Consider the following 20738-nt stretch of genomic DNA (forward strand, 5'->3'; position numbering starts at 1 on the left):
ACAGATAGACAGACAACATTCACACTCACATTCACACACTAGGGCCAATTTAGTGTTGCCAATCAACCTATCCCCAGGTGCATGTCTTTGGAAGTGGGAGGAAGCCGGAGTACCCGGAGGGAACCCACGCATTCACGGGGAGGACATGCAAACTCCACACAGAAAGATCCCGAGCCCGGTAATGAACCCAGGACTACTCAGGACCTTTGTATTGTGAGGCAGACGCACTAACCCCTCTGCCACCGTGAAGCCCATATATATATATATATATATATATATATATATGTATATATATATATATATATATATATATATATATATATATATGTGGTGCCTATCTCAGCTACTATTGGGCAGGAGGCAGTGTACACCCTGGACAAGTCGCCACCTCAGGCACCAGCGCCCCCCGCGACCCTAAAGGTAATAAGCGGTAGAAAATGTATATATATATATATATATATATATATATATATATATATATATATATATATATATGTATATATATATATATATATATATATATATATATGTATATATATATATATATATATATATATATATATATATATATATATATATATATATATATATATATATATATATATATATATATATGGGCTTCATGGTGCCAGAGGGGTTAGTTCGTCTGCCTCACAATACAAAGGTCCTGCAGTCCTGGGTTCAATCCCAAGCTCGGGATCTTTCTGTGTGGAGTTTGCATGTTCTCCCCGTTAATGCGTGGGTTCCCTCCGGGTACTCCGGCTTCCTCCCTCCTCCAAAGACATGCACCTGGTGATAGGTTGATTGGCAAAACTAAATTGGCCCTAGTGTGTGAATGTGAGAGTGAATGTTGTCCGTCTATCTGTGTTGGCCCTGCGATGAGGTGGCGACTTGTCCAGGGTGTACACTGCCTCCTGCCCAATTGTAGCTGAGATAGGCGCCAGCTCCCCCCGCGACCCCAAAAGGAATAAGCGGTAGAAAAATGGATGTATATATATATATATATATATATATAAATATATATATATATATATATTTCTATTACATTAGTACTTTACAAAGCCTCAATTTTGTAATGCATAACCGGAAACGGAATATTTGCTGACGTTGACTTGACGCATATAGTGTTTTTTTTGTCGGAGGATCCAATGAGGGCACGCCGCGTTCTGGGCCCAATGCAGAGAGCAAGCCGGCGATAAGGGCGACGTATAAAGTGTGAAAGTAAGAGGTTCTTCATATTGTCTGAGAACCGGTAAACAAATATCAGGAAAGAAGTGGCAGTTTCGGTCTCTTTTGGCTAGGCAAAAGAAAGGTAAGTTGACGCCAGAGCACACTCGTGTACTCCACCACTGCTAGCTAACACTAATAGACCATTTCTAATGCGAGCTAACAACGTTGCACAATTGTATGGAGCCTCCTGTCACTAAATATTACTTTCAATACTCAGAGAGGCGGTCAGCTTTGTACACTTGAAGTGAATGGTTTAAGAGAAAAGTTTGATCCAAGTCCGCTAAACATCACAGGTCAGTGGCAGCAGCTTAACCAGGAACTGGAAAGTGGTATCCAGGTTGCAATTAATTAATCACTTTATTTTAAAACTTGACTATTTTACTCATCGGTTTGCAGTCTTGCGTCATTGCTTTGATGGAATGTGAAAAAGTATTTTAATGATAATTTTTGCACTAAAGTACTAACATGTTCCGCTTTGTAAAGAGACGGAAGCGTTTAAGAAAAACGTTCATAAAATACACAAAAAGTGGTTGTGGACTATCAACATAAAAGCCTTTTCTACCTACAAAGTACTGAAAGCGCTTTTGACACTATTACCACATTCACACTAGGGCTGGGGGATATGGCCTTTTTTAATATTGTGAGCACAAAACTAATGGGCGCATTTTGCAAATTTAATGTCAAATCAAATCAAATGTTTATTGGATTCATCACTATACAGTGTACATCCACGACTAAACTACTGACTAAACTACTACCTTAACTTGGTTTACTATTTATAAAATATAATAATGTAGGGTTACCTGGAACTTGAAATAGGCCACCCGGCCTGAATCCACACTTCCCTCGCCAAACACCTTCGTTTCCCAACCCTCACGCTTGGATAAATAGGCCTTGATGCCATCTACGCAGTGTTGGGAGACTGTTTTGCTGATATATCGCGTCCAAATTTGCAAAGTGCGCGAGATTGGTCAAATGCTTACAACAATATCTCGATATTTTTAGGCCATATTGCGATACACGATATATATCTCGATATTTTGCCTTAGTCTTGAATTACCACTTGATACATATAATAGCCTTGAATTACCACTTGATACATATAATCACACCAGTATGATGATTGTTTGTGTCTACATTAAAACATTCTTCTTCATGATGCATTGATATATGCTCATTTTAAACTTTCATGCAGAGAAGGAAATCAAAACTAAGTCAATTGACCAAAACTGTATTTATTAAACAGTTATTAAGCAGTGGCACAAATGTTCATTGGCATAAGGTGGAAGAGGGGGTCAGTGCGTCTGCCTCACAATACGAAGGTCATGAGTAGTCAGGGTTCAATCCCGGGCTCGGGATCTTTCTGTGTGGAGTTTGCATGTCCTCCCCGTGACTGCGTGGGTTCCCTCCGTGTACTCCGGCTTCCTCCCACCTTCAAAGACATGCACCTGGGGATAGGTTGATTGGCAACACTAAATTGGCCCTAGTGTGTGATGAGGTGGCGACTCGTCCAGGGTGTAGGCTGCCTTCCGCCCGATTGTGGCTGAGATAGGCACCAGCGCCTCCCGCGACCCCAAAAGGGAATAAGCGGTAGAAAATGGATGTAGAAAATGGATGGATGGATGGGAAATGTTCATGTCATTTCCAAAACAGAAAGTGCAAGATTGTCAGAGACATTTTAAATGTCAAATAAAAATGAGCTGCATAATAGGAAATCAAATGGTGTTTCATCTTTCGCAATGTGGTAGGTTGCTATGGACATTATTAAATTCTGTTCTTGACTATTTTTTTCATATGGTGTTGATCTGGAAATGTTTGCCTCGGCATTTTGATGGTGTGGATGTGTGGCACCGAACGGAGATGTTGACATGCAGAGTATACACTCTTCATTCTCTAGCAGGTGACTTTTCAAATGATGCTACATATTAGCAGTAATGCTACTTTTTATAGCAACGCTTTTGCCCCACACTTGACAAATTACGGTTGTCTGTTCGACATATTGTCACTTATAGCCAAACAACCGCCAGACGATGGACCCCCTGCTGTTTTTCTTGGGAATTAATTCTTCCTTCATTCGCACCTTCTTTCTCTCGTATCGCCACTCGCTGGGCTCTGCTAGCATCACAGCTGACGTTACCCATGCTGCTACCTCTCTGCTCCGCGAGCATGTGACGTGTGCGCTTCCTCTCTGTGAGAAGGAGAGACTGGAAAGAGTGAGAAGAGCCTGTAATATAATGCCTGCAGTTAAAAGCAACAGCGTGAGAACGTATACTCGAATATCACGAGCCCTTTGAGACACTAGTGATTTAGGGCTATATAAGTAAACATTGATTGATTGATATAGTCATTTTCTATATCGCACAGAGACTAACCCGCGATATCTCGTGTATATCGATCTATCGCCCAGCCCTTATTCACACATACATTCACGCACTGATGGTGGGAGTTGCCATGGACGGCGCTAACCACAACCCGTCAGGAGCAATGGGGAAATGTCTTGCTCAAAGACACAACGACGTGACTATGTTGGTAAAAACTGGGGATCGAACCAGGAACCTTCAGTTTGCTGGCACGGCCACTCTCCCAACGGCGCCGTGCCGTCCCCAATTCCTTTTTGAATAGCGCACTGGTATATTTCTACATACCACATCAGTACAGCAAAGTCAGATCAAATAACGTTGACTAACATTCGGGATGGTTATGGCTAGGGATGAGTGAAATGGCCTTTTGTGCAATAGTCCATTCAGGTCCGCAATTCAACCTAAAATGTGAAACTAATATGTGATATAAACTCAATTACATGTAAAGTGAGATATATCAAACTGTTATTCATATTTTTGTTAACCATGGCTTACAGTTTTTGAAATAAAACCCCACAATTTCTCGAGAATTTTTAACTTGAGCTTTTCATATAATCATCAAAAATATATCAAAGAAAGCTTGAAATATCTTGAGTTGCTTGTTATGAGCCTATGCCATATATTAGTTTCACCTTGTGAATCTAATTGTTGTAATAAGGTAAACTTTGCACAGTATTTTAATTTAAGTTTCACCTGTACATTGCAGCCTTCTGCGATAACAATATATATCACAAATTCAATCGATCAAATTTTAATTATACAGCCCTTAATCACAAGTGTCTTGAAGGGATTCAGAAACTCACAACATTCCCTGATCTAAACCTATACCATTTGTTTGGCATGTAAATGATGAGAGATCCATTTCAAAACGAGTTACCAAGTTGCCTAATTTGGCTGCTGACGTATGCGGTAACATATTGTCATTTCCAGTTGTATTATTTTATCAAAACTCCTTTTTGATTTACTTTGTAATTTAGTGTTAATATCTGGTGATTTTCTGTTGCAACATCATTGACTGATTACATTTTTTTTTAAATCACAACTACAAAAACAATACACAGGATGACGGTCTAACAATATAAAAGCATGTAGTTATTTTTTAATATCTTTGTATCACAGAATATTTTGAGCAGAATAATTTAGATGGTGCAAAATAACTAACCATAAGCAAAAACAACTATTGGCTCTGATTTTTTTTAAAGTCTTAATTTATAATAACGAAAATAAACGACTCAAAAAAGAATTTTGTGATTATAAAAAAAAATACTGATCTGATACTATTCTTAATATAGTTCCAGTCTATAGGGGACGGCGTGGTGCCATGGAGGAGTGGCCGTGCGCAACCCGAAGGTCTCTGGTTCAATCGCCACCTAGTACCAACCTCGTCACGTCCGTTGTGTCCTGAGCAAGACACTTCACTCTTGCTCCTGATGGGTGCTGGTTAGCGCCTTGCATGGCGGCTCCCTCCATTAGTGTGTGAATTTGTTTGTGTGAATGGGTAAATGTGGAAGTCGTGTCAAAGCGCTTTGAGTACCTTGAAGGTAGAAAAGCGCTATACAAGTACAACTCATTTATCATTCATAGTTTTTTCTTAATATCGTTACAGTCTATAATCTATATATATATATATATATATATATATATATATATACAGTATATCTATATATATATATCAATTGGCCGTCCAACCCTATTTACGCTCGAGCTCAAGCTCAGCAGTAAGCATGGCTTCTTGTATAAAGTTCTAATGTTCTTTAAACAAAAAGTAAAAATTTGCTAAAAAAGGATTTTGTGATGATAAAATATAGCAATGTAATTGCTGTCGCATCCACCATATACATGCTGTACTGGGTATTGTTCCTGTTCATATTTTCTGCGCCCCCCCCTGTTTACATTTGAGAGCTCAAGCTTAGTGGCTAGTATGGATTCTTGTATTCTCCTATGGCATGGCTATTCAACTTCATTGTTTTGAGAACCACGTTTCCAGTGTGCTCAGGACCAAGGGGGCCAGACTTCTCTCTTCATTATTTTTATTTTGTATATTCATAAGAATATAACCCACTGCAAAAACGCTAGTCAAAGATGATATATATGATATTGCTGTAGTGTTTTTATGAATCAACTGCAAAAATGTTAGTCTTTTCCAAATGTATTGAACTGAACTGGTGGACCAGTCTGGTGTCATTCCAGGGCTGAATTTGGCTCCCGGGCCGCCAGTTCAATATCACTGTCCTATGATGTGTAGTGCAGCACATTTAGCTATTCCTTGTTCTCTATCCTCCAGTAATAATGGTACTCGTAAGAAATGTAGTTTATGTTCCACCATGGAGGAGGATTAGTAAGCCGCTATCTCACTAGCGAGGGCACTACATTGCGTTTACGCTGCTTGTCGCTGTCAAATTTGCGAGAGTGTGTCTTCAACATGCGTTATCACAATATGGCGATTATTATTAAAAGCTCTATTGCCGGCTAAATTTATGTAATTTATATCGTTACAGCCAGTGATCAAAACTTGCTTGATTACATGTTTTTTTTTGTTTTATCATTACAGTCCCACCATGGCAAGAACAAGGCTTCCATTGGCTGCTTTGTTCTCTCTTTTTCTTGGAATGTTACATTCTCACATAGGTAATCTTAGGTTGTTTTGTACCTGCAACTGTACAGTAAAATATATTTTCCTTTTGTTTGACGATAAACTAATGCGTGGTGTGTTACTGCAGATGCTGTGGCAGTCATGTCAGTTGATCTAGGGAGTGAGTGGATGAAAATGGCAATAGTTAAACCTGGTGTGCCAATGGAAATTGTTCTCAACAAGTGGGTAACAATAAACATCATTATTAAATGCAGAACATGTATTGCCCACATGTAAAAATACACTTGTCTTGACTTAATCTATTACTGTTTGATTTTTCTTTAGAGAGTCAAGGAGGAAAACACCTGCAGTTGTATGTCTAAAGGAAAATGAAAGACTTTTTGGTGACAACGCATTAGGAGTGGTATGTTCTGTATTATTCTTACATGTATTTGTAAGAGATATGGAGATGGCATGTAAAGAGTAAAATATCATAGTTTAACTAGTTGTTGCATGTTGTGTTTTTTTTTTACCTATGCTATTAATGGTGGTTGTTTCAATTTCAGTCTGTAAAGAACCCTAAAACTGTCTACCGACACCTGCAAAATCTCATGGGAAAGAAGCACAACAACCCTCAGGTAGCCCTTTACCAGAAACGGTTTCCTGAGCACCAGCTGCAAGTCGATGCAGTGAGAAATACAGTTTACTTCAAAGACTCAGAGTAAGATTTGAAATTTGAAATGGTTAGCTAAACCATCTTATATTTTCAGAAACTGTTGTTGCCAATCTTCTTTTTTGGATATAGCTGTAGCAAACACAATTTTTTTATTTACTGTATGTATACAATGGATTTAATGACATGAAAATGTAATTTCACGTAATCGTGACCTAAAGTTATCCCAGTTATTGACATATTGCTGAATGTGCTCAAAAAGTACACACAATCTTTTGACCAGATTTTTTTTTGAATAACAAAAAAAAACTTACAGACTAAAACACTGATTGTGTTTTAATCTTACTATTTTATCTGTTACTGCGGCTATAATGTTTTAAATATTGTTTTTTACTATAGCACTTCAAAATGTATTAAACTGAAAAGTGCGGAAAAAATAAAATAATTTCTGGCGGTTGATGTGGTATCCTATGTTCAGCGGTCCTTGAAAGCATCGTGTAAACACCTCTGTCATAAATCTGTGCAAAGAGAGCACTACTTGTAGGTTCAATGTACACAATTGAATATCTTCGTTGCTTCGACAGCATTGTGTACGTAGATTTTTGGGTTTTGGGTATATAATTTCTTTAATGGGGAAAAATATTAATGTCTCTTGTTTTTAATGTTAGCGCATGTCAGTCCTTAAGATTTATCAGTGCGGTTATCAGTCACAGTTTTTCAATAACATGTCAGTCCGGAGTTTTCCTGCGGCTATTAACGTTTAACGTTGCATCCCTAATGTAAACATCATTGTCAACATGTCAACAGGAAATTTCAGTACATGCCAGAAGAGCTCCTTGGGATGATGCTCAATTATTCTTGTGGATTAGCTCAAGATTTTGCAGGTCAGTTTCTTTGTAACACAATTCTGTGTTTTGTTGTGTAAAATATTAACATGCAATCTACTCCAATTTCCCCCTCTACTTTTTCTGCAACTTGCAGAACAGCCGATTAAAGATGCAGTCATCACTGTGCCAGCATTTTTCAACCAGGCAGAACGCAGGTCTGTCATGCAGGCTGCACATTTGGCAGGTCTAAAGGTCCTTCAGCTCATCAATGACAACACGGCCGTGGCCTTAAATTACGGGGTTTTCAGAAGGAAAGATATTGACAGCACAGGAAAGGTACAATTTCAGCAGTCTTAAAACTTGTGTGTGGGTGTTTCTAAAATGTTAAATCTTTTGACTTGAGCTACTTTGTTGAACTATTTAGCACTTTATTTAGCATTTTATTGTCGATCCCTTTTGTGTTAATGTACTCGCAGAACATAATTAAAATGTTTACTCTGACCGCGTTCCACACTCAAAAAGATATATCAGCAATCTACTTGTGTCAGTATGACATTGTGTAATTTGCATAATTGGTTATGATGCATGTACAGTGCATCCGGATAGTATTCACAGCGCTTCACTTTTTCCACCTTTTGTTGAGTTACAGCGTTCATCCAAAATGGAATATATTCATTTTTGTTTTTCAAAATTATAGTCACAATACCCCATAATGACAATGTGAAGTATTATTATTTTTGTAAATATTTGCAAATTTATAAAAATACATAAATCACACGTATATAAGTATTCACAGCCTTTTCTCTATAGTCTGTTGATGCACCTTTGGTAGCAATTGCAGCCTCAAGTCTCACAATGCAATGTGCAGAGACATCCTGGATGAAAACCAACACTTCTTATCCAACCTGATGGTGCTTGGGAGGTGCTGCAAAGATAAATCGGCGAAACTGCTCAAAGATAGTTGTGCCATGCTTGTGGCATTGTTTTCAAAGACTTAATGCTGTATTTGCTGCCAAAAGTGCTTCAACAAAGTAATAAGCAAAGGCTGTGAATACTTAAGTACATGTGATTTTGTGTATTTTCATTGCCTTTTTTTTTATTTTTCCCCAAAATTTTTTTTTTACTTTTCCACATTGTCATTATGGGGTATTGTCTATAGACATTTGAGAAAAAAATACATTTATTTCATTTTGGAATAAAGCTGCAAAATAAAATGTGGTAAATATGAAGCGCTGTAAATACTTTGTGGATTTGCTATGTATCATCTGCAAGGTGAAGTGTACTTTCCTGTTACGCAAAGTGTAAAATATTTAAAATGTAATCCTCAACAGTAAAAAAAAATATGAATGGGAAACACTGCACGTAAATGAGTAAATTCTTGCAAAACCTGTCCATAAACCAACCTAAATTGGTATTGGATTATAAGTACAGAATAATAAAGCATAAAATATACAGCATACATTACAACAGTTATAAGTTAGTGGCACGTTGGGAGGCTACAAAAACATTTGTTTTGAAATTTTGTTACAATCCGGCTTCAAAACGTACAGAAAGACGCTAGTTCATTTTATGAATCCTCAATGACATTTTACAGGCAGGGTTACAAGCACTTGTGCAAACCCTGGTCAAATAGCTAGAACAGCAAAATGACCCTTTCACTCCTTAAAGGGGAACTGCACTTTTTTTGTAATTTTGTCTGTCATTCCCAATCATTATGAGAGACATAATGATGGATTTTTAAAAAATGCATTACAGATATTAAATAAATGCGATCAAAAGTCTTACAGTGGAGCCTTTGGGAGCTGCTCAGTTCTTCCTATATTGCCATTAAAACATCCAAACACTTCCATTAGAGTTTCATATACTATATGTTAGTGTATGTACGTATGTAATGTAGTAGCAGGCACATTTATAACAACATTTAATATTTACATTTTGATCATTTTAAGCATATGCGGCACATGAATTTAAAAAATGCATCACTGTTTGCTTTCTCTTTAACACTGATTATTACTCACTGCAGACTTCATGAGAACAAACAAACATAATAAAACATCACTTACTGTACAAGGTCTGCTGTCATTAGGAGGCCGACTGCTGGGATGTTCATACATTCCTGTTTGGATTAAAAATATCTCATATTCCTCCATTGAGAAACAGGGTGGGGGAGTTAGGGGGGTCCAAGTGTGTTTTTGTGTTGTTTTCGCCAGTACTGGGTCCTAAATGGCTGTCAAAGTGTACCAACTGTCGGATTAAATTCTTAGCCATTTACTTTTCAGGTGAGAGGAATGATTTGTGAACTACAATAAACTTCCAAGGAGCAGGGAAGCGAGGAAACTGCAAACCATTTGATGTAAACATAAGGACACACGGTGGTGATCACGTCGCCGCTAAAGTTTCTGTGTTAGCGCTTATAATAACAATATCACTAATGCTTGGTTAACATTGAAGTCACAAAATGTAAATGAAGTATTGTAGGTGCTTTTTGAATTATTTATTGGATTTTATGGGCGTAATAGAGGACCTCCCATTGGCTGCGCTGTATATATGTTTAATTATGTAGAATGCATTAAAAAAAAATCATCAGTCATGTCTTTCATAATGACTGTGAACTATAGGCAAAATTCCTAAAAAAGTGCTGTTCCCCTTTAATTCCCTAGGGTGGGTTATAGCCTTGGGAGTCAGCGAGGCGCAGGTTACTTTCAACAGGCTTTGGCAGGCCAGGCCTCCAATTAGTATGGCTATGAACAGCGCATGAGCAGAGACCGTAGCCGGTGTTAGAGGAATGAAATGCTGGGATGTCGCAGAAATGGAGAAAACAAACCATTGTTCTCATTCAATTAATTGTTTTGTAACATTGTCTAACTGAAAGTAAGGTCCTGTCCACATGGGAACATTTTAGTTCAAAAGTATTACCGTATTCTTCGGACTATAAGTCGCAGTCTACTCCACAGTCCAGCAGGGGGTGAAACCCGGCCAAACCCCCCAAAAATAAAACATTTTATTTCTTTTTTTTTTTTTTTTTCTATAGTTTGGCCAAGTCTCACCAAACTACAAAAAAAAAAACGTGACTTATAGTCTGAAAAATACGGTATATTGTTTCAGCCTTTCATCCACATGGCAATGGCGGTCTAGGTGCCAGACAACGATTCTTTTCAGGAAACAGGTTACAGTGTAACCAAATCTGGCAAGGCCACCTCGTCATTGTTAATGTGGTTGAACTAACCACTACATCATGAGATTGATCAAGTTGCCCTCCCGTCAATGTATTGATCTGACACGTCGATGGAAATTGTTTTTTGTTTTTTTTTCACTCCCCCCCCAAAAAAGTAAAAAAACCCATGTGTTCCTATGTGAACAGGGCCTAAGTGCAGCTAAGAAATAACAAATTGCTGAAGGTCTCAATGGTTTTTTTTTTAGAATGTGATGTTTTATGATATGGGCTCAGGGAGCACAACTGCCACCATTGTCACATATCAAACTGTAAAAACAAAGGATTCTGGGTCCCAGCCACAGTTGCAGATCCGAGGTGTTGGGTGAGTCCCAAAACTGGAAAGTTTTTTTTCTATCTTGTCATATGTTTGCATAGGTGATGGATGGCTGACAAACACATGCATGTGCACAGCCTGACCGACTATATTGCAGTCCTGCAACAATTATATTTCATAAACATTCGTAGAGCGTTTGTATAAGTACAGTTGTGGTCAAAAGTTATACTTGTGAAAGACATAATGTCATGGCGGTCTTGAGTTTCCAATAATGTGTACAACTCTTTATTTTTTTGTGATAGTGATTGGAGCACATACATGTTTGTCACAAAAACATTCATGAAGTTTGGTTCTTTTATGAATTTACTCTACTGAAAATGTGATGGGTCAAAAGTATACATACAGTATCAATGTTGGTGATGTAAAAACGTTACAATCAAATCAAATTAGCGTCATGGCATGGCCTCCTAACTTCATGTGAGTGATTATGATTGACGACACCTGTTGACTTCTCTGAGCCCATTTAAATAGGGCTCATGTCATGCAGTCATTAGACTCTTATACAAACGTGACAATGGGGAAAGTCAAAGGAAACTCTTCACAGATCTGAAAAAACAAATCATTGACTTGAACAAGTCAGGAAAGTCTCTTGGAGCCATTTCAAAGCAGCTTTAGGTCCCAAGAGCAACTGTGCAGACATTTGTTCGTAAGTATACAGTGGGGCAAAAAATTATTTAGTCAGCCACCGATTGTGCAAGTTCTCCCACTTAAAATGATGACAGATCTGTAATTTTCATCATAGGTACACTTCAACTACGAGAGACAGAATGTGAAAAAAAAAATCCAGGAATTCACATTCCAGGAATTTTAAAGAATTTATTTGTAAATTATGGTGGAAAATAAGTATTTGGTCAATAACAAAAATTCTACTCAATACTTTGTAATATAACCTTTTGTTGGCAATAACAGAGGTCAAATGATTACTATAGGTCTTTACCAGGTTTGCACACACAGTAGCTGGTATTTTGGCCCATTCCTCTATGCAGATCTTCTCAAGAGCAGTGATGTTTTGGGGCTGTCGCCGAGCAACACAGATTTTCAACTCCCTCCACAGATTTTCTATGAGGTTGAGGTCTGGAGACTGGCTAGGCCACCCCAGGACTTTCAAATGCTTCTTACGGAGCCACTCCTTCGTTTCCCGGGCGGTCTGTTTGGGATCATAATCATGCTGGAAGCCCCAGCCACGTTTCCTCTTCAAAGCTCTCACTGATGGAAGGAGGTTTTGGTTGAAAATCTCAGGATACATGGCCCCATTAATTTTTTCCTTACCACGGATCAGTCGTCCTGTCCCCTTAGCAGAAAAACAGCCTCAAAGCATGATGTTTCCGCCCCCATGTTTCACAGTAGATATGGTGTTCTTGGGATGTAACTCAGTATTCTTCTTCCTCCAAACATGACGATTTGAGTTTATACCAAAAAGTTCTATTTTGGTTTCATCTGACCACATGACATTCTCCCAATCCTCTGCTGTATCATCCATGTACTCTCTGGCAAACTTCAGATGTGCCTGGACATGCACTGGCTTAAGCCGGAGGACACGTTCGGCACTGCAGGATTTGATTCCCTGTTCGCGTAGTGTGTTACGGATGGTAACCTTTGTTACTTTGGTCCCAGCTCTTTGCAGGTCATTCACCAGGTCCCCCCGTGTGGTTCTGGCATTTCTGCTCACCGTTCTCATGATCAATTTGACCCCACGGGATGAGATCTTTCGTCTAGACCCAGGTCGAGGGAGATTATTTATCAGTGGTCTTGTATGTCTTCCATTTTCTGATAATTGCTCCCACAGTTTATTTTTTTCACACCAAGCTGCTTGCCTATTGTAGATTCACTCTTCCCAGTCTGGTGCAGGTCTACAATTATTTTCCTGGTGTCCTTCGACAGCTCTTTGGTCTTGGCCATTGTAGGACTGTTTAAGGCTGTGGACAGGTGTCTTTTATACAGATAACGAATTTAAACAGGTTCCATTAATACAGGTAATGAGTGGAGGACAGAAGAGCTTCTTAAAAAATAATTTACAGGTCTGTGAGAGCCAGAGATCTTCCTTGTTTGAAGTGACCAAATACTTATTTTCCACCATAATTCACAAATAAATTCTTTAAAATTCCTACAATGTGAATTCCTGGATTTTTTTTTCACATTCTGTCTCACAGTTGAAGTGTACCTATGATGAAATTTACAGACTTCTGTAATCATTTTAAGTGGGAGAGCTTACACAATCGGTGGCTGACTAAATACTTTTTTGCCCCACTGTAAAGTGCATGGCACAGTTTTTTCACTTCTACAATCAGGAAAAAAAACGCAAGCTATCACCTGCTGCTGAGAGAAAATTGGTCAGGATGATCAAGAGTCAACCGAGAACCACCAAAAAGCAGGTCTGCAATGAATTGGAAGCTGCTGGAACACAGGTGTAAGTGTCCACAGTGAAGCTTGTTTTGCATTGCCTTGGACTGAGGGGCTACCGTGCAAGAAGGAACCTCTTGTCCCAGACGCAACACCTTAAGGCTCTTCTAAAGTTTGCTGCTGATCACATGGACAATGTTAAGACCATCTGGAGTATAGTTCTGTGGTCAAATGAAACTAAAATTGAGCTGTTTGGCCACAATACCCAGCAATATGTTTGGAGGAGACAAGGTGAGGCCTTTATTCCCAGGAACACCATGCCTAGTGTCAAGCAGGGTGGTGGTAGTCTTATGCTTTGGGCTTGTTTTGCTGCCAATATAACTGGTGATTTACAGAGAGTAAATGGGACAATAAAAAGGGAGGATTACCTCAATTCTTCAAGACAACCTAAAATCATCAGCCCAGAGGTTGGGTCTTGGGCGCAGTTGGGTGTTCCAACAGGACAATGACCCCAAACACAGATCAAAATTGGTAAAGGAATGGCTAAATCAGGCTAGAATTAAGGTTTAGAATGGCCTCCCAAAAGTCCTGACTTAAACGTGTGGACAATGCTGAAAAAACAAGTAAATTTCATAAAACCAACACGTTTAGCTGAACTGCACCAATTTTGTCAAGACTAGTGGTCAAAAATTAAACCAGAAGTTTGTGGATGGCTACCAAAAGCGCCTCACTGCAGTGAAACTTGCCAGGGGACATGTAACCAAATATTAACATTGCTGTATGTATAGATTTTGACCCAGCAGATTTGGTCACATTTTCAGTAGACCCATGATAAATTCATAAAAGAACCAAACTTCATGAATGTTTTGTGTGACAAGTATGTGCTGCAATCACTGTATCACGAAAAATAAGAGTTATAGAAATTATTGAAAACTCAAGACCGCAATGACATATTTTTTACAAATTTGTATAAACTTTTGACCACAATTGTATTTAATTTTGTATTATTTAGGTATTTTTAATCCCAAAAAGTTACAAATACAAAATATTTATTATACCATACCTAATGGTACTTTTAATTGACATTACTACATCCAATGCTAATTTAAAATTCTATTGCTGCATTAACAATGCTAATTTAAGGTACTGTATATCAGTGGTCCCCAACCTTTTTGTAGCTGCGGACACTTGATAATTTGTCCCGCGACAAATTTATTAATTTTTTTCTCTTTGTCATGAAAAAGGGAAGTTTTTGCCATGAAAAGGGGAGTTTTTTTGGGGGGGGGGGGATTGGTGCACTAATTGTAAGTGTATCTTGTGTTTTTTTATCTTGATTTAATAAAAAAAAAAAATTTTATAAAAAAAAATATTCTGCGGCCCGGTACCAATCGGCCCGGTGGTTGGGGACCACTTCTGTAGATTAGCGGTACTATTATGTACCCACAATATTCTTCATATTGTGTTGATGCCAAGACCAGCATTCACATGGAAACCTGTTAGTTTAGATTGTCCAGTCAGTGTATAAGTAAAAAGAAAGCATTAATTTTGCAAAACATCTATTATGGCGCATTATTTAAGACTCCCAAGAATTGAAGAATGCCTGATGCGATACAATGTGGTCACATGTGACTGCATATTTTTATTTTGCAATTTGCCTTTTTTCAGAAATTACAACAAATAATGAAGAAACTGTCATAGCTTTTTTTTTTGGGGGGGTTGGATTTAACAAAGTGGAATACCTGTGCCCAGATTGTGCTGTATATTTTGTGTTCTCTAGGTTTGACCGTGGTTTGGGTGGGTTCGAGATGGACTTGCGTCTACGGGATCATTTGGCTAAACTTTTTACAGATCAGAAGAAGACAAAGAAAGATGTGCGGGAAAGCCACCGTGCCATGGCCAAGCTCCTCAAAGAGGCACAGAGGCTAAAAACTGTGCTTAGTGCAAATATGGAATTCATGGCCCAGGTGAGTTTTACAACTTTAAGCTTCAGTTCAACTAAACATGTTCATTTTTGGCGGTTGTCCAGTCATGTGTAGTCTGCCATTTATTATATTTTAATCATTTTTAACCACTTATTTTAGTCAAGGTCATGGGTTAGCTGGAGCCTATCCCACCTTTGGGTAAGAGGTTTGGACAGAGGCTCGATTTAGCCTACATGCATGTTTTGAAATATGGCTTTGTAAACCAGTGGAAAGGGGGAAACATTTAGACTTCGCATATATGTTTATAACCGGAATTTGATACCAAAAGCCGTACAGCCTAGTCGTAGCCCCATCCCTCACCCAAAGTCAGCTGGAATAGCAGACCTTCCAACATGTATGCATTTTTTGTACTCTACACATATTTTGACTCATGAGTACTTGAGCTGCTCTTCTGGTACACATTTTGTTGGTTGCCGTTTTAAGTTGTTTTTAAAGCCTGGATTATAACCCTGTGTCAAGGAAGCATTTTGCACTCTGCAGGCTTGCTCGTCCACCTGCACATGTTCTTGCATTGTGTGGTGAGGCAGATCCTTTGGCAGCGATAGGATGAGATTCATCTCTTCTGAACTTAAATTATATTATAGCATTCCTACAGTAGGTTATCTTCACTGCAAAAAGATAAGACACTCTACGGGCATTTAACTACTGTATTACAATACATATTGAATAAAAAGAAATAGTAAAATGTTAACTCACTGTCAAAAATGACTTACATAATTTTTGCAACTGACAATTGTCAACTCAATAAAAACTGATAAAGTATCTATTTTAAGTCCAGACATTAGCTAACGGAAAGCGTGCTGTAGACGTTTGAGACACCCACAGCTTTATCAGTGGAATGCTTGTATTTAATAGGTTGGAGAAAATGTCACAGTTCATACACGTACGGTAGTTACATTTTTAATAAATCTACGTCTGAGTATCTATATAGCAATTACAATAGCACTATCAATCTGGAAAAATGTCTTTCAGGTGGAAGGTTTGATAGATGAAATTGACTTCAAAGCTAAGGTGACCAGAGCCAATTTTGAAGAGCTCTGTGCTGATTTATTTGAGAGAGTGCCTGACCCCGTGCAGGATGCCCTTACTGCTGCAGAAATGAATCTGGTCAGTATATCCTCTTCCACATGATGCAATTTCAAGTTTTAGTATTTATAGACTAATAACATATTAAAGGAAGGCAGGCCTTCCAATTATTTGTGCATTTCTAGTCTGAACCCATCCCTGCAAAATATGTGCATCCTTGGAATTTTGTCCAAATTTTTGGCCTTCAGTCAGAGTAGCGTTTAACTGAAAAAGTCAACTGCCTTTGCAGTTAAACACTTTGTTTGACAGCTTCAGAACGGTCTTCTGACAACAAATAGTTGCTCAATTGCCGGGTTTCTAATATTTTGAAAATGGAACTGAATATTGAACATCAGTTTAAGGATGGGAAATGATCTCAGTCCCACTTTGTGCCAACAGGATGAAATTGAACAGGTGATTTTAGTGGGTGGATCAACTCGTGTGCCCAAGGTTCAGGAAGTGTTGCTCAAAGCAGTTGGGAAGTAAGTGCCAACCTGAAATAAAGCTTTAAATTTGACAGTTTTTTTTACAAAAGAATTACATATGTAATACTTCTAGAATTTAATTGTCAATTCAGCAGAATATAGTATGTTGTTACTTTTATCTAAGTAGTAACACATATTTCATCCTTATAGAGAGGAGTTGGGTAAAAACATCAATGCGGATGAGGCAGCAGCCATGGGGGCAGTATACCAGGCTGCTGTTCTCAGTAAGGCTTTCAAAGTCACACCATTCTTGGTCAGAGATGCAGCTGTTTTCCCTATTCAGGTGAGTTCCGTTTTATATATAATGTGACACATTACTTAATATACAGTATCCGCATACAGTGGGGGAAGAAACTATCTCTTGCTGATTTTTGTACGTTTGGCATGTTAATTAACAGAGACATATTGTTTTAAAAAAAAAAAAAATTTTTTTTTAGAAAAACAATTTAGTATTTGATTTAGTGAAATAATAAGCAATAAAATAAGTGGTACTCTAAGACAGTGGTCCCCAACCAGTTGTGCGGACCGATTGGTAACGGGCCACACAAAAAATAAAAAAATAAATAAAAAAAATTCAATTATTAAATAAACATAAAAAAATACAATATATACATTATATATCAATATAGATCAATACAGTCTGCAGGGATATAGTCCGTAAGCACACATAATTGTATTTCTTTATGAACCCCCCCTACCCTCCCGGTCTGTGGGACAAATTTTCAAGCGTTGACCGGTCCACAGTTATAAAAAGGTTGGGGACCACTGCTCTAGGAAACCCACATTATCAAGTCAAGAGATTTACTGTAGTGGGTCACCAGTATTTTAAAACTTAACCAAAACAAATGCACATTAACTGAGACGACGACACAAAGTTTTGTCAACATAAAAATGGGCCACAAATGTTGGTGAGTCATATCCAGTCATATTAAATTAGGAACACTCTTTATTTAGCAGGGAACGAGAGCAAGCCCAGAAGTGAGTTACAGACATCCAATCAGATAATTTTCTTTGTGAGTGAGGGATTTTTTTCACCGGCCAAGCAATACTGCATGCTTTCATTGCTTTGTAGCAAGTTCCAGGTTGTAAAATGTGTACACCTTGGAGAAAAAGAACAAATTTAACTTCTGACGCTATGATCCCATCAGCAGGCGATTCATGACATGATCACAACTAAGTTGGTCAAAGCTTATATGACAATATTTCGTAGTTGCTGTACTGTTACTATAATCACTACTGGTATGCTTTGCACATTTTAGAAACATTTGCTGTACTAAAATGTGGTGATATGCGGTAGTTGCTTTGGCAAAATATGGATATTACAGTAAGTGCTCGGATGACACAGCACAAAGAACAGCAAACTGTTTGTTCCAAATAAAACAAAAACACAATCTGATAGACAAACCTGATTAACCTGCATGCAAACTATTGACTACCTGTATTGTGTTGACGCCAACAAACTGACTACCTGTATTGTGTTGACGCCAACTAGCAGTGAGTAGGCTCGTAATCATCTTTTTTTATTTATTTATTTATTTTTTAATTATATATTAATGAATTAGCCGAGAGACAGCTCGTATTCCAAACACCTCGTAAGATATGAGGCACCCAAGTTACCACTGAATATAGAAATATTGACATGGCCACTTTAGGTAGGGGGTGCTAGGGGAAAAAAATTCTAGGTTTGCAGGTCTGCTTCACAGAAATCAAATTGTATTCCTTTTTTTAGACTGTTGATTTTTTTCATTTCTTTTTGCCATGCTTCTTTTTTTACTCTTACAAAATACCCTGAACATAGAGTATTTACATTTTGTCAGGTGGAGTTCAACCGTGAGGTTGAGGAAGAAGGCTCCAAAGCCTTGAAACACAACAAACGCATCCTATTTCAGAGGATGTCGCCCTACCCCCAGCGAAAGGTCATCACATTTAACCGCTACACGGATGATTTTGCTTTCAACATAAACTATGGAGACCTCAACTTCCTGTCCCAGCAAGACCTCAGGTCACTTACCTGCTATTTTGTGACTTGCAGATCCCATTGAAATTGTATTTATTTATATTTGATACTGAATGCTATGTTGAATAATACATATGTTGTCACCCCTAACAATGTATGTTGTATTGCAGTGTGTTTGGATCACTTAATCTGACAACAGTCAAGCTCTCTGGAGTGGGCAGCAGCTTTCAGAAGCACACCGATGCCGAGTCAAAGGGCATAAAAGCCCACTTCAACATGGATGAAAGTGGAATCCTTCAACTCGATCGGGTTTGTGACTAATTGGATCACTAGTATTTCACAAACATTCAATAAATATTTGACTATTACTGTAAGTATAACCACAAGTTGTAATACATGGATACAAACCTTACTGTAATTAGCTACGGGGGACGGCATAGCGAAATTGGTAGAGTGGCTGTGCCAGCAATCTGAGGGTTACTGGTTCAATCCCCACCTTCTACCATCCTAGTCACTTCTGTTGTGTCCTTGGGCAAGAAACTTCACCCTTGCTCCTGATGGGCCCTGGTGAGCGCCTTGCATGGCAGCTCCCGCCATCAGTGTGTGAATGTGTGTGTGAATGGGCGAATGTGGAAATACTGTCAAAGTATGGGGTAGAAAAGTACTATACAAGTACAACCCATTTACCATTTACCATACAATGCATCTGGAAATTCACAGCGCTTCACTATTTCCAAATTTTTTATGTTAGTCATTCCACAATAAATTCATTTTTGTTCTCAGATTTCTACAGATAATACCCCATAATGACAATGTGAAAATGTATTGTTTTATTTGTATTTTTTGGGCAATTTAATAAAAATTAAAAAAATCACATGTACATACGTATTCACAGCCTTTGCTCAGTACTAATTACAGCCTCAAGTCATTTTGAATGCCTATCTTTGGGCAGTTTTTGCCTATTCCTCTTTGCAGCATAATGCTGTGGGGGTGTTTTTCTGTGCCAGCAACTGAGGTTCTTGTCAGGATAGAAATAAAGATGAATGCAGCAATTTGCAGAGACAAACTGGATGAAAACAATGCTTCCTCTCCAGCCTGATAGATCTTGAGAGGTGCTGCAAAGAACAATAGTCAAAGAATGGATGAAACTGCACAGGCTTGTAGTATCGTATTCAGAAAGACTTGAGGCTGTAATTCCTACCAAAGGTGCGTGAACAAGGTATTGAGCAAAGGCTGTGAATACTTGTACATATGTTATTTATTTATTTTTATTTTTTTTTCAATTTCATTAAAAACAAACTTTTCAATTGTCATTATGGGGATTTGTTTGTAGAATTGTGGGGACAAAAAGGAAATTATTCCATTTTGGAACAAGGCTGTAACATAACAAAATCTGGAAAAAGTGAAGCGCTGTGATTACTCCAGATGTACTTGGGAGAGTGGCCGTGGGCAACCCGAGGGTCCCTGGTTCAATCCCCACCTAGTACCAACCTCGTCACATCCGTTGTGTCCTGGCAAGACACTTCACCCTTGCTACTGATGGGTGCTGGTTAGCGCCTTGCATGGCAGCTCCCTCCATCAGTGTCTGAATGTGTGTATGAATGGGTAAATGTGGAAGTAGTGTCAAAGCGCTTTGAGTACCTTGAAGGTAGAGAAGCGCTATACAAGTACAACCCATTTATCATTTAACTGCCTTTTT

General features: G+C 38.4%; 1 protein-coding gene across 2 annotated transcripts in view; it reads left to right on the forward strand.

Moving 5' to 3' along the window:
* The first annotated feature begins 1124 nt into the window (after window positions 1-1124).
* The window catches only part of hyou1 (hypoxia up-regulated 1), a 42002-nt gene continuing 22388 nt past the window's right edge, over window positions 1125-20738 (forward strand). Inside the window, exons 1-14 of one of the 2 annotated variants that reach the window (XM_061898027.1) lie at window positions 1125-1312; window positions 6142-6218; window positions 6311-6404; window positions 6508-6586; window positions 6729-6883; window positions 7643-7719; window positions 7817-7998; window positions 11083-11198; window positions 15328-15514; window positions 16505-16639; window positions 16997-17079; window positions 17233-17365; window positions 18900-19084; window positions 19210-19348. In XM_061898027.1, the coding sequence (XP_061754011.1) occupies window positions 6149-6218; window positions 6311-6404; window positions 6508-6586; window positions 6729-6883; window positions 7643-7719; window positions 7817-7998; window positions 11083-11198; window positions 15328-15514; window positions 16505-16639; window positions 16997-17079; window positions 17233-17365; window positions 18900-19084; window positions 19210-19348 (1635 nt within the window). In that variant the 5' untranslated portion in view covers window positions 1125-1312; window positions 6142-6148. Of the gene's footprint in view, window positions 1313-3074; window positions 3131-6141; window positions 6219-6310; window positions 6405-6507; window positions 6587-6728; window positions 6884-7642; window positions 7720-7816; window positions 7999-11082; window positions 11199-15327; window positions 15515-16504; window positions 16640-16996; window positions 17080-17232; window positions 17366-18899; window positions 19085-19209; window positions 19349-20738 lie in introns of those variants that run through there. The other variant, XM_061898026.1, reaches the window with a different exon arrangement.

The sequence above is a fragment of the Nerophis ophidion genome, linkage group LG04, assembly GCF_033978795.1.
Source record: "Nerophis ophidion isolate RoL-2023_Sa linkage group LG04, RoL_Noph_v1.0, whole genome shotgun sequence".
Lineage (NCBI taxonomy): Eukaryota > Metazoa > Chordata > Actinopteri > Syngnathiformes > Syngnathidae > Nerophis > Nerophis ophidion.